Source organism: Musa acuminata, chromosome BXJ3-2 (assembly GCF_036884655.1).
Source record: "Musa acuminata AAA Group cultivar baxijiao chromosome BXJ3-2, Cavendish_Baxijiao_AAA, whole genome shotgun sequence".
NCBI classification, from domain to species: domain Eukaryota; kingdom Viridiplantae; phylum Streptophyta; class Magnoliopsida; order Zingiberales; family Musaceae; genus Musa; species Musa acuminata.
Genome location: NC_088350.1, coordinates 33,069,721 through 33,083,446, shown reverse-complemented (window position 1 = coordinate 33,083,446; position 13,726 = coordinate 33,069,721). Strand labels below are relative to the sequence as shown.

Genomic DNA, 13,726 nt, shown 5'->3' with positions numbered 1-13,726 from the left:
ATGACGCACATCCGAACCGACTCATTCACACTGAGTTCAGTACCGATCCCGGCGTTCGTCGAGTTTGGACAGATTGTAATATGGAGAAGAAAAGACAAGATGGGTGAGACAAAGACGCAACAACATGGGCTTTGAGATTGGTGAAGTATCATCCAATCATGTTGATCCGATACCAACATTACTATCCTACGGCCCAGATCATGTCGGACCAGTCAAATCCAATTAAAACTCGGTTTTACTCTGGTGTCGAGTCGGATCGCGATTTGACTCAATCAACTCGAACGAGTGAACCGGAGCCCAACAAGCTACATGAGTCAAAGGACGAGCCCAAAACCATCTCCCGCGCCGCTCGGCTTGCACTCGGTGCCTCGCTTGCGTGGTCGCTGCCCTAGCGCACCTCACCTCCGCTCTCCACTGCTCCCGATCGCCGCCGTCGTTCCAGGTCCAGGCTCTCCTACGTCGTAGCCCCTTCTACTCCCTCTTCTTCCCTCCTTCCTGTACTCCCTCTCATCTCTACTCCCCTCTCTCTCTCTCCTGCTCTTTCTTCTTCGCTCCTCTCTTTTCTCCCCTCTCTCCGATGCCAAAATCCTGACGCCGCCCTCATGTATATATTTAGACATTTTTCATGAATATTTTCGTATTTATTTAAGTAATTTCTATGTAATTTGTGGTTAGAATTAGTCGACGAGGCCCGACCAAATTGATGGCTGGTTCAGTTCTCATGATCATGTCATATATAAAATTCATGTGTATATTGCTGCAATATGTAGAATATTGCATTTACTTTTGTTAATCTTTTGTGAGGAGATGTCTTCAATTTCATCTGCTTCAACAGTTGCATCTTTAATTTTGCCCTAGATTCCCATTACAATGAGTTCTGAATTATACGACGATAATGTGGTGCTTAGATTCAAACTCACTGGTGGAAGCAGATTTTGGTCAAGATGCAACCTTGAATTGAAATTAACTATGTGAGAGGTGCCCGTGGGGTTTAGGATGATGCGGTGTTGGAGGGTCAAAGACTCGTGGGCTGCGATTATTCCTGCAAGGAGGCTGTGGCTTCGCCATGCTTGTAGTAAATTGTTTGTCGTAGGTATGAGTCTATGCTCTATTCTCAAATTTGTCATTATAGAAACAATCCTGAGGTCATTTTTACTTTCTCGTGTCCCTCATATTGTTGTTTCTTTAGCTCTGTGTGGTATTTAGTTTTGATTGGAGATTTTTTTTTCTCTACACCACTTCAGGTAATGGTTTATTCATTTGTAGAAAGTGTTATCATATGCAACACTCTTGTCTCTTTGAAACGAAAAGGAGCAATGTTGATCCCAGTGATCAAAGATTTGATCTTGTATGTGCTTTGAAGATTCGTATGCGTGTCAATTAATAATACAATAAGATTTGAGTTCATCTTTTCTGCATCCTTTGAACATTACAATATCTGTTTCTTTAGCTATATATGGTGGCTAGTTTCAATTGAAGATTTTTTTTTTCATGCTACTTCAGGTGGTGCTTTATTCATTTCTAAATTGTTCAGTATTATCATGTCTAACACTCTCGTCGTACTCTTTGAAATCAAAGGAGCAATATTGACCCCAAAGATTAAAGCTTTTATCTTGTATGTACTTTGAAAATTCAATTTTGCTATCAACTAATCATAACATAAAATTTGAGTTCCTCTTTTCTGCATCTTTTGAGCATCATAATATATGTGTTTCTTTAGCTATATGCGGTAACTTCAAGTCTTATTTTTGTATACCACTTCAGGTGATGGTTTATTGATTTTTAGAAACTAGTATGTAGTGTTGTCATGTGTAAAACTTTTGTCATACTCTCTGAAATGAAAAGGAGCAATGTTGGCCCCACATATTAAAGCTTTTATCCTGCGTACGCTTTGACGACTGGTATTCGTTATCTTGATTATATCTTTGAGCATTACAATTAATATATCTTTTTTCTTAATGAATAGATTGGTGATGTGGTTCCATTTATCATGATCTCTATCTTTATTCTAGTACTTCAAATAAATATCAGGATCAGCTGTATATTATGTGATCTGTTTGAATGCTTGCTATTGCTTTATCCATGCAGTATCCTGTTTTTCTCAAGATATGCTGTGTCCTTTGTTATAGTGTGTGCATTGCAAAGCAAAACATGTAGTTTCCATTTTGTTGGATACTCCATACCTTTGGTCCACCAAAGGGAGTTGATGTAATGATTTAAATGAAAATTCTTCTTAACCTGCATATAGAACTAGGAAATTGAAGCGACTGTTCTGAGAGATGCCTTTTCAATGCCAGTAGTTCTCTTATCCAACTATCTGATACACCTAACTGCAGGCCTTTCTTATGATACCAATGAAATTGCCCTGAGAGATGCTTTTGCTGAACATGGTGAAGTTGTAGAAGGTAAATACGTATGCTTCTGAATTCACATTATTTTTATGAAACTTGTTATTGGCTGAGCATCTATCTATGTAATTATTTGACAGTCAAAGTTATATGTGATCGTAGTACTACTAGCAAGTCAAAAGGATATGGCTTTATCCAATTTTCTTCAGAAAAAGAGGCAACCATTGCATTGCAAAAGATGGATGGTGAGGTATGTCAAAAGTATTCCCCTCACATATTATTGTTCTTTTAATTGTGGATATGTCTTTTACTAACCTTTTAGAAATATTGATGTGCTAGGCATTATGAAACATACTTATGAAAACGCAAGTTTATGGTTGCAAGTACATTGTGATGGTATAAGCTTTCACTTCCATCATTTGTTTCAGTTTCTGGATGGAAGATATATTCGTGTACACTACGCAAACAAGGGATGAAACCTGCGCTAGTTTGACTATCCAATATTGAAGTTTTTATACCAGAAGTTCGATTGTCAAATAAATATTTTTTGGGCTTATTAGATGTGAGCTTCACTGTTTTAGAAACCTTTTTGTTTCTTCATTGTTTACTAGACAGGCCATAATTTGTTCCTCTTGTAATTAATAGATTGAATCGTTTACATGAAATCATTTGATATTTTTTCGTTGGTAAAATCACATCCATGTCGATTAGACATCATTGATTTATTGTGATTTTACCAAAGAAAAGTTCAGGAACAAAATAATGAACATTATGTGTGTGTGTTTCCAAACCAATTCTCAAATATTAATTGCAAGAACACACCTCAAAAACTGAGATCATTTAAAAAACTGAGATCAGAATATCGAATCCTTTTTCAAACAAAAGAGATTTAGTAGAATTTCAAGTCCTCCAAACGAGAAGAAATCGTATTTCATACACTAACCAAAGAAATCAAAAGGAAACCCTAAATCAACACATCATAGTAAAAGGAAGCAAGATCTGAGAGCAGTCATGACCACCACCAGAAACCCTAGAGGCGGCGAGCGCTCAGGAACTGGTGAACTTGGTCACGGCCTTGGTGCCCTCGGACACGGCGTGCTTGGCGAGCTCGCCGGGGAGGACGAGGCGGACCGACGTTTGGATCTCGCGGGAGGTGATGGTGGGCTTCTTGTTGTAGCGGGCGAGGCGGGCGGCCTCCTGGGCCAGCTTCTCGAAGATGTCGTTGATGAAGGAGTTCATGATGGACATGGCCTTGCTGGAAATGCCGATGTCCGGGTGCACCTGCTTCAGCACCTTGAAGATGTAGATCTTGTACGTCTCGCTCCCCTTCTTCGCCTTCTTCTTCTTCTTGTCGATGGCGGCGCCGTCCTTGGAGGGGAGGTGCTTCCCGGCCTTGGGCTGCTTCTCCGCCCTCTTCTCCTTCTCTTCCGCCGCAGCAGGCTTCTTCTCCGCCGGCTTCTTCTCCGCTCTCGGCGCCATTAGGAACAGAGCTTGTCGTTGCAACGAGAAAAGATCGACTAGAATCACAGGCGGCTATGGGAAGGGAGAAGAGATCGAATATATATATATAGGGAAAGCGAAATGTTCTGATTGGTGGATAGGTCGCAACACGGATCGTTGACGTGGCAAATTCCAAAGCAGTCGATTGACGCAGATGAACGGCTAGCATTGGACGCTCGTCGTGATGAAAACAGACAAAACGAAATCGGCACAGCACTATCGGATCAGATCAGGTGGAATCCAGAATAAGATCCGATCCAATAGTAAAAGAAAGCTACCATCCTGATATACTAATATTCCTATATTTCAATTACATGATCATATTTCTAATGTTCATTACTAAATTTCAAGTGAATATAAAAATACAATTTGACATGGTCGACATGGGCGTCACCGACAGATCGTCCATGATGATGCCGAGATGGGAACGGGAAATAAAATAGATAACTCGAACCGGGAGTTGAGTTAGTTTCGGATCCGGATTCAAATGCAAATTCGCAGGTAGCATCCGTTATGTCCGGAATCCGAACCCGTCGTAACAGCGCGAAACGCTACGAAGGCGAAGCGGCTCCGTTCCGGTTACAGTTCGGTATCGGGTCGGCCGAAACGCTACGAACGGGAAGCGGCCCCCGTCTCCGTTCCGGTCTCGGAGTCGGGTCGCCGTCCCAAACCCACGACAACACCCTCTTCTCTCTCTTTCCCTTCCCCGAGCCATCACCCATCTCCTCCCCCCGCCCCCCATTCCTTATTCTTACCGCCCCATATTTCTCTCTCTATCTCTCTCTCTCTCTAGGGTTTCCTCTCCGTCTCCAAAAGGGATCCAATTTCCTCTTCTTCAGTTCTCGGCGGCGGAGTCAGATCGTCTGGCTCGCCTCGCTTCGTCTCTTCCGGTGCGTCGATCTCTTTTCCCCTCTCTCGTGAACGCTGGATTGTTTCCGTCCCTCTCTTGCGGATCTTGATTCGTCTTGCTCGTGTTCCGTTTGGTTTTCGCTGGTTTTTCTTGGTGGTTTTAGGTGGTGCTGGTGCTGCGGGCGGGATAAAGATTTCATCTTGGGAGGGGGATCCATGGCGATTTTGAAGAATGAGTCTAGGGTTTCGAGGACGGACGGCGATTCCTCGCCCGCCGGGAGCGCCTCGAGCCAGGAGGATGAGGAGGAGCCCTGTGCGGGGATTGGCAAGGCGGAGACCGATGCTTCGGATTCCTCCGATGTGGACTCCGGCATGGAATCGGACGAGTTTGATCCCGCGGAGCTCGGCGAGCCTGGCAGTCAGTTGTGCCAAGTGGGGAATCAGAGCTGTAGCATCCCCCTCGATCTCTGTGACCTACCCGACCTGGGCTCCATCTTGTCCTTGGATACGTGGAATGAGTGCCTCTCGGAGGAGGAGCGCTTCATGCTGGCTGAGGACCTCCCCGACATGGACTGGGAGACGTTTGGCTACACCCTTAAAGAGCTGTTGTCAGGGCAAAACTTTCACTTTGGGTGCCCGCTTGGTACTCTCTTCAATCGGTTGAAAGGTGGACTCTGCGACCCCAGGATCGTTCTTTATCGTCGGGGCTTGAGTTTCTTGCAGCAGCGCGAGCACTATCATCACCTGTGCAAATATCAGAACTCCATGGTGAGGAGTCTTGTTGGCATAAGGGAAGCATGGCAGAACTGTTCGGTGTATAGTATTGAAGAAAGGCTTCGGCTTCTGAATATTCTGAGGAGTCAGAAGTCTTTGAGTCATGAGAGGAAAGGAGATGTTGGAATTGAGATGGATTCAGAGAGTGCGGATTCTGATGATCGGTACTTGAATAAACGGTTTAAGATGGGTCAGCAGTTTGCAAAGCCTTCATTTGACATCACGCCTCATGAGATTGGCATGGCTCGGGAGCCAGTGAAGTTGGGGAAAGAATACTCCAAGGGTGTTTTGAAGGTTACAGCTCCTAAGGTTCCAGCACACCAAAACATTGGAGAATTAGGGATACATCCTTCTTCCTTGAAGCATGGAACAGTCCCAAAATCTAGAGTAGCAACACCACAAATAGCTCTTACTCAGCAGGATAAATATGCAGGCTATGATATGGGGGCTTCCAAAAGGACTAAACATCATATTGGTGGTGATCATGAGGATACGGAGGAAGGCTACGATGGTTCACAAGGAGACTGGATTGCACGACGCAGAAGGGCAGTAACCAAGAATAGATTGCCGAAGACAGGAAAGAAAAAGGAACCACAGAGAAGATATGATGCAGGCATGTATAGTGATCAAGAACCTGAAGGTTATGGTGGTTTCAGTCATTCTCAGGGAAAAAGCAGAAATGCAGAGCATGCGGTAACTATTGCTTCATATGGTCATGAGTCTCGTGAACTCACAAGAAATGCTGATTATGCTGACAGAGAGTGGGTGTATCCTACAACAGGTAGAGCGCAAAATCATATGCTAACCAATCCCTTGCAACGAAATAAGATGCATGAGGAAGCCATTACCTCAGGCCATTCAGTTAAATCTGATAATTGGAATAGCAGAGCCAAGAATTGCAAGGTAGGAAACGAGTACAAAGCCGGTAAAAGTAAAGCTGGTAACGAATTGAAAAATACTTCTTATCAACCTGTTCCGAGACAAAAGGGTGATTCATATCTCCAAAAGGATCCTAGAGCTAGGATATTACAAGGGAAGATGAAAAATAATATGACTCAGTCTGATGGAATGGATGTGGACTACTCAAGTGGTGCTACTATGATTTCTCAGAGTGAGGAGACAGAATCTGATTCATCCGACCAGGTTGAAGATGATGGATATCGCAATTCTGCAGTCAAGAAGTTGGAGCATCAAAGTGGTGATGTTGCGGGCCATCGCACTGGAGTTGTGAGATCAACCTATAATCCTAAAAAGCCAAACAAGCTCATGAAAGTAGATAAAAAAGGTATTTCTGACTTTTCTGATGCTGGTAGGAGCATACATACACAGGATGTAGAATCATACCCTGTTAAAGGGAAACATGGAAGATTGGTAAAGAAGGCCCTGGTACCGCACCCAAATGAAAGGTTGACATATCCAGAGAAGAGGTATAAAGGGATGGCCAATATGGATCATTCCCCACAGCAATCATTTTACTCTCATGATTATGGCAGTGGCGTAATGGATGAATACATGGAGAATTTGGATGAAATTTCCAAGTCACGAGGCAGCAAGAATACGATCAACAAACTAGGGAACATGATGGAAACCTCTGATGTTGATGCTGCTGAAGAAAGATCAAATATGCCCCTAATGGGGTGCAACTCTGTGCCAAAGAAACCTAAACGGAAGGTTGATGGTCATTACCTGAATGAGCTGGATGAATCCCTCCACCTACAACTGAGTCCAGAGCAGCAGCAGATCGATGACCTTAATGTCCTTAGGAAGGGCAAAAGGAAAGCAGATGCTGAAACTGATAATTTGACTGTAATAACTGCGGATCTGGTAACATCAGAAAAGGATAAAGATGGAGAGCTCAAGGCAAAGCCACAGAAAAAACCATTTACTCTTATCACTCCTACTATTCACACTGGCTTTTCATTTTCCATCGTACATCTTCTTTCAGCTGTCCGGAAGGCAATGATTACCCCTCATATGGAAGATACTATACTGACAGCCAACCATCTTGAGGACAATAGGACTAAACAAAAAACAGAAGAGCAGAATAAAATGCATCAGGTAGTCAATGGCACACACCTTCCTTATTCTTTTGAGAATATGGATAATCATTCTTTAGAGCAGAATATTTTGCCTTCTCTCACTGTTCAAGAGATCGTCGATCGAGTTAGATCAAACCCTGGAGATCCATGCATTCTCGAAACACAGGAACCACTTCAGGATTTAATTCGAGGAGTTCTGAAGATTTTTTCTTCTAAGACAGCGCCTTTGGGGGCAAAGGCTTGGAAGCCCCTTGTAGTATATGAGAAATCAAACAGAAGTTGGTCATGGGCAGGTCCAGTTGCTTCTAGTTTATCTGACAATGATAATGCAGAAGAAGAAACTTCTTCAGAAGCGTGGGGAATTCCTCACAAGATGCTTGTAAAGTTGGTTGATGCTTTTGCTAATTGGCTTAAGAGTGGTCAAGAGACGCTCCAGCAGATTGGAAGCCTCCCTCCACCTCCTACTTCATTGCTTTCAAACTTGGATGAGAAGGAAAGGTTCAAAGATCTAAGAGCTCAAAAGAGTCTAAACACCATTAGCCCTAGCTCTGATGAAGTAAGAACATACTTCCGCAGAGAGGAATTCTTAAGGTACTCGGTTCCAGATCGGGCCTTTTCCTACACAGCTGCTGATGGGAAAAAATCAATAGTTGCTCCACTTAGAAGGGGTGGTGGAAAGCCAACATCAAAAGCTCGGGACCATTTCATGCTTAAACCTGATCGACCGCCACATGTTACTATTCTTTGTCTTGTTCGAGATGCAGCTGCTAGATTGCCAGGTAGTATTGGAACTAGAGCAGATGTTTGTACTCTATTACGGGACTCGCAATACATTGTTGAAAACATTTCTGATGCACAAGTGAACCAAGTTGTTAGTGGGGCTCTAGATCGGTTGCATTATGAACGCGATCCTTGTGTACAGTTTGATAGTGAAAGAAAATTGTGGGTTTATCTGCACAGGGACAGGGAAGAAGAAGATTTCGAGGATGATGGTACATCATCCACTAAAAAGTGGAAGAGGCAAAGGAAAGATTCTATAGACCAGTCTGACATTGGAGCAGTTAATGACGTTGATGCAGGAGTCTTGGTTGGTGGCTCTTCTTCTGGTCAGGATCACGTTGATGATCTGAATGTTGATGCAGCATTCATCAGTGCAGGAGAAAAAGCTGAACTTGTTTCTGAAGATATGAGGCCCGATATGGAGAATATACATCCTCTTATGGACACAACCACTGTTATCAAGAAGAGCCAGGGCAATTGGGATGGTCCAGGAGTGAATTCATTGAGAGAAAACAGATTGGTATGTCAAGAGAACTCAACAGATGAAGATTTTGATGATGAAACATTTAGTCAAGAGAGGCCAATTCAGCTTCAGTATGACCTTACCATGAAGAATGGACTCTACTAGATCCTTACCAACATATTTATGGTGCAGTATCTTTTAGGTAATGCTTGTAATAACATTATCAGATTCTTAAAATTTGATTTGTCTTCAATTCACAGATATCAGTTTGTTTATGTCTACGTCAATTATGCTACTTGCTATAGGTTGAATATTCTACTTTTTTTTTGCACCGCATCATGACTTCTGTTCATGCAAAGATCTCTTGTCCAATTTAAAGCATATATTTTGGTGGTTTCCTTACATGCCAAGCTTCATTTCTGTGAATGTTCATGGAAAGGAATGCTGATTCTGGTATAGTTTTTTTTCAATTTATTTCTATATCTCAGTATTTTTTTTGTCTTTTGATTCATTTGAAAATTTGGTCTCTTGGATCTCACATAATGACGATTCTTTCTTGGTTTTTAGTAGTAATTTTTAGCTCTTGAAGTCTATAGGAATATGCAATTAGTTTGAAATTTTCCTTGTGATTATTTATGACATTTGGGTATATATAAGCTTTTAGGTATTCTTTGAATTTATCTTGAATTTTGTGCCAGTGTAGAAGTATTTTAGTAATCACTATATACCAGTTAGTTTTATTAAAGTTTTGAAAGGAGTGTCTCATTGTCAGTTGTAACATTTAGAAAGTGGCTTTTTTCTTGATGATTGTCACCATAGTGATCAATGGGAAAGGGCTAATTATATATTTTTCCTTGTACGTAGGTTCTTTTAGCATCGTGGTCCTTGTACTTTAAAAAGTTACATCGGGGTCCCCATAGTTTCGAAATTGCCATAATTGACTCCATTTTTAATAACTTCGTCTGTTTCTTTGACGAAATCCACTACACGTGACATCACATGCAGAATTTGCACCAAAATGAAGGGCAAAATAGTTAGCCCCCGCCCTGGACCATCGCCAGCAGCCCCATCGCTTGTTGCCACATGCGTCCCCAACTTGTTAGCCCTCGTCTCGCATTGCTGCAGGCTCCCCACCCCTTCTTGTCGAACCATCCACCCAATGGTGTCAAGCATGCTTCGATAGTTCCAAATCTTCGTCGGTAGGAGCTGCTTTGCAGCCTACTTCCGGACCATGGTTGGTGTCTCCACCGCAAAAGCCTTCCCTCGATACTTCAACGCTGGTGTCTTCGTCGCAACGGCTTGATTGTGGTGGGCGCACAAATCCTTTGTGCTGAGGATCCCGCGAGTCTCTTCTTCGGGGGCTGATTGTTTTACCGCGGAAGGCGTAGTCGTCAGCCGTGGGCGAGAAGTAGATGGAGATGGGGGCGACAATAGAGTAGAGGGACAAGGGTCTAAGCAAAGGTGGAGCAAAAGTCAACGGTGGGTCAGCGACTCCAGTGATGATCGCGGGGAAGGCTGTGGCGATCATCGCTGCCTCATCGTGAGGCAAGAAGCCGGGGTTCTTTGAGGGAGGGGCAAGGGCGTTCGACCTAGAGGACCTGCTACAGGTGTTGGCAGAGGTGTGGGGGAAGCACACGTTCGGGATGACATATAAGGCAGTGCTCTAAACGGGGTGATGATGGTGGTGAAGCAGCTCAAGGATATGAACTTAGTGGAGAGGGAGTTCAAGGAGAAGATCGAGGCCATCGACGTGATGGACCATTCTAACCTGGTGTCCCTCATGGCCTACTACAGCAAGGATGAGAAGCTCCTGGTTGACGATTATATGCCATTGGCAACCTCTTTGCCCTCTTGCACTGTATGCCCATCCTTCCTCTCCTTCCTATGAATGCTTCACCTTCTTTTGTTCGAATCCAAGGCACATTGACGATGAATTGAACTCACATACATATCAAATGCATAGGTAACAGAAGATCTAGTCGAACACCTCTCAACTGGGAAACAAGAACGGGCATCGCGAGCGTAGTAGTGCGCAACATTGAGTACATCCACTCCATGGGCCCTTCCGCCTCACATGGCAACGTTAAGTCCTCCAACATCCTCATCACCAAGTCGTATGATCCTCATGTGTCCAACCACAGCCTTGTCTTTCTCATGGGTGCAACGTCTGCCCCTACCCATGTCGTAGGATACTGGGCTCTGGAGGTCGCTGACCCCCTCAAGGTCTGCCAGAAGGTTGATGTGTACCGCTTCAATGTCCTTTGCCGTGGGGCGGGGGCTAACCGTTTTGCCTTTCACTTTGGCACAAATTTTGCATGTGATGTCACGTGCAACATCTTCCGTCAGTGCAACAGAGGGCATTATTAAAAATGAAGTGAATTGTTACAATTTCATAACTATGGGGAGCCCAATGTAACTTTTAAAAGTATAGAGACCATAATGCTAGAAGGGTCCAAGTACAAGGATAATTTGTAATCAGCCCATGGGAATATGCTATGTTTTCTAATTAGACAAAAGTTCTCTATTCCAAGGATTGCCTATGCCACTTAAATGAGTCTTAGATTCGAATCTGTAGCAATCCCTTCTTGGATCAGTGCAATATGTTGATATGGAATGTTATACTATCACTAGAGAAAAATGAAAAGCCAGTTGAAGTATGTGTACTTTGGTCATACAGATAAGTGGTTGGTTCAGTATCACATGGGTATACCATGAGTACCACTCCATGCCTATGTTGGTCATTTGCTAACATCATATAACAAGCTTTTCTCAAGTATAATTACTGCATTTTATAGTGGCATGTAACATCGGTACCAGCATGCAGTGACTAGTGTGGGTACTTGCTCGGATACTGGTGAATTTGGGGTCAGCTTGAACTAGTCAAGAATTGATTGAGCTGATTACGGGGCTAAGATACTATAAACAAAGTGATGGGGCTTTCTGATATCAGCCGAGCTTTTAAACCATGTTAATCCATTCAAATTAGACTTCCAAATTCACCATTCAAATTTGGATTTTGGACCAACCAGATACGAAAATTAGTTTGGAATACTAAATAATAGAGAAAAGATACTGGACTATGATATGAACAGACTAAATTTTGGTTTGATCTGATCTTCAGTACAATGCCTGGGGAATATCTTTTTCTAGAGCTCTTAAATTTTATTTATGAGTTTTATTTAATGGACATTGTACACTAACAAATAGAGAAACTTGCATGAAGTTTTTCTGTTTGGTTGGGTGATTCCTTGTAGGTGTATATCAACGTTGGATACAATTTATTTAGTAGTGCATGATCTTTGGACTTTGTTGGGTGGTACATTAGTTCTGAAGTTGTGTCATCCTTCTAGAGTATTCTGGCTGGTAAGTCATGTATATAAACACATTGCACATATATAAATATATATATATATATATATATATATATATATATATATATATATATATTGTACTTGATGTGCATGATGGATCATAAACTCATGAAAGTAACTGATAAAACCAATGAATGAGCAATTGCAACTTTGCAAGATACTTGGCATGAATTCTCATGGTGGAGGTGGTTACTTTTGTTCCTAATTTTAACTAGGGAAATTTAGTCAGTGTTTGTGATCAGAAATTCAAGGTACCAAAAACGATGAGAACCTCATAAAGTTTAGATGCTTATCATTATGAGAGTTCTATTTCAGGTAAGTACTGCCCGAAATCTATCCTCCATGAAATGTTATCACTGTTTTCCAGAGGTTTCCATTTTGAGTTGTTTGATGTGGTGGCACCTTTTCATGTTGCACATTCTGGTGCAAGTGATATTACTATATTCTTTGTGTTAGAATATTCGTTTATTCTCGGCTTACCTTGGTTATAAGCTTAGTAGAACAAATGCTATGGTGGGTCGACCTTGTTAGCAAGATCTGACATGATAGTTGCTTTGCTGAATAAAAATGTATGAAAGATCAGGCAATTCTAACATGTTGAGTTTGAATGGGCCTAGTGATAACAATTGCCAATACCATATATCCACAAATAGTGTTAATGTGATTCTCATATGTGATTCCTTTATTTGTTGATGTTCTCCTGGTTTGCTTTATAATTTCGGTGAGATTTCTAACATGCTGATCATTCATTTTTGCAGGGTAAGAAAGCGAACCATATGAACAAAATTATTGGTGACTTATCGTGATTGGTTTGATTGCCGGTGCACCATATCGGCATTCATTATTTAGCCTACTTTTAAGTCTCCTGTTCTGACTCGGGTTGCGGTTTTTTCCATGTACATTTCCTCTTGCGGCTGCAATCAGCTGAGCGCAATTGCCAAGTCAGAATGGCCTCTTCACCAGTTTGGAAACCTCGATAGCTTTCATTGCTCCAGAAGAACATGTAGTGAACAGATAAGAGAAATTTATCTCACACAAACCACCATTCCATTCTTTTTATTTGAGAGGAATATCACACTGTTCAAGTTGCTTATGTGCTCCTTTTGTCGCTTGATGGCTTGGCTAACGAAATAACATCGCGACGGAGATCTCGTTGCTTCTGCATTTTTGTTAAAAGTGGATTATCTTCATTATATGCCTTTAATATGTTGCATAAAACTATCATCATTATTAGTGCTCAGAATCATACTTTTGTTATTAATCTATCGTGGATTCATTCCCTCTGGTCAACCTGCATAGTTTGCATGTGTAAAAAGGCCCAAATAAGGGATGATAAGATGATTGACGTCTTTCTTCTGCAATTGAATTATGTCTTCACGGTGTTCATTCCATATCATGCATGCGTGATTGGTGGTTATGTTGACGATAGTAATGATAATAATGGTGATGTTAATATCCGGTGGTATTCCAAATCTATTATTAAGGGTGATGTTCTAAACCCAATTCGTAAGTGTGATGTCTCAAAATCTTATTTGATAAATTTAGATATTTCATCACAAAGATATATTTTTTAATATTTTTTATGCAAGAACAATTTATTTT

At 42.0% G+C, this 13,726-nt stretch overlaps 3 protein-coding genes across 7 annotated transcripts; 2 read left to right on the top strand and 1 right to left on the bottom strand.

Moving 5' to 3' along the window:
• Positions 1 to 269: 269 nt before the first annotated feature.
• LOC135584319 (glycine-rich RNA-binding protein 2, mitochondrial-like) lies at positions 270 to 3,065 on the top strand. Of its 5 annotated transcripts, none has more exons than XM_065140434.1 (5): positions 270 to 442; positions 909 to 1,093; positions 2,337 to 2,405; positions 2,511 to 2,598; positions 2,688 to 2,904. In XM_065140434.1, the coding sequence occupies exons 2-5, from the start codon at positions 997 to 999 to the stop codon at positions 2,707 to 2,709; spliced, it is 276 nt and encodes a 91-aa protein (XP_064996506.1). In that variant the 5' UTR covers positions 270 to 442; positions 909 to 996; the 3' UTR covers positions 2,710 to 2,904. The 5 variants fall into 5 exon arrangements, with proteins under 5 accessions (XP_064996506.1, XP_064996502.1, XP_064996505.1 ...); XM_065140430.1 differs by having other exon boundaries at positions 311 to 442; positions 2,489 to 2,598; positions 2,777 to 3,065; XM_065140433.1 differs by having other exon boundaries at positions 311 to 442; positions 2,489 to 2,598.
• Positions 3,066 to 3,179: 114 nt separating this feature from the next.
• On the bottom strand, positions 3,180 to 3,879 carry LOC103974346 (histone H2B.2). The gene has a single exon (XM_009389153.3). It carries the CDS (start codon positions 3,825 to 3,827, stop codon positions 3,396 to 3,398), a length of 432 nt encoding a protein of 143 aa, XP_009387428.2. The 5' UTR covers positions 3,828 to 3,879; the 3' UTR covers positions 3,180 to 3,395.
• A 682-nt stretch (positions 3,880 to 4,561) lies between these two features.
• On the top strand, positions 4,562 to 13,414 carry LOC103974356 (uncharacterized). Its single transcript, XM_009389164.3, has 3 exons — positions 4,562 to 4,738; positions 4,862 to 8,955; positions 12,883 to 13,414. The coding sequence occupies exon 2, from the start codon at positions 4,914 to 4,916 to the stop codon at positions 8,916 to 8,918; it is 4,005 nt and encodes a 1,334-aa protein (XP_009387439.2). The 5' UTR covers positions 4,562 to 4,738; positions 4,862 to 4,913; the 3' UTR covers positions 8,919 to 8,955; positions 12,883 to 13,414.
• The last annotated feature ends 312 nt before the right edge of the window (positions 13,415 to 13,726 follow it).

Bases quoted from the DNA above. Each gene is read 5' to 3' on its own strand.
- LOC103974346 (XM_009389153.3), bottom strand. From the start codon at position 3,827: ATGGCGCCGAGAGCGGAGAAGAAGCCGGCGGAGAAGAAGCCTGCTGCG.
- LOC135584319 (XM_065140430.1), top strand. From the start codon at position 997: ATGATGCGGTGTTGGAGGGTCAAAGACTCGTGGGCTGCGATTATTCCT. The intron at 1,094-2,336 runs GTATGAGTCTAT...ACCTAACTGCAG, and splicing joins TAGTAAATTGTTTGTCGTAG to GCCTTTCTTATGATACCAAT. The intron at 2,599-2,776 runs GTATGTCAAAAG...CATTTGTTTCAG, and splicing joins TGCAAAAGATGGATGGTGAG to TTTCTGGATGGAAGATATAT.
- LOC103974356 (XM_009389164.3), top strand. From the start codon at position 4,914: ATGGCGATTTTGAAGAATGAGTCTAGGGTTTCGAGGACGGACGGCGAT.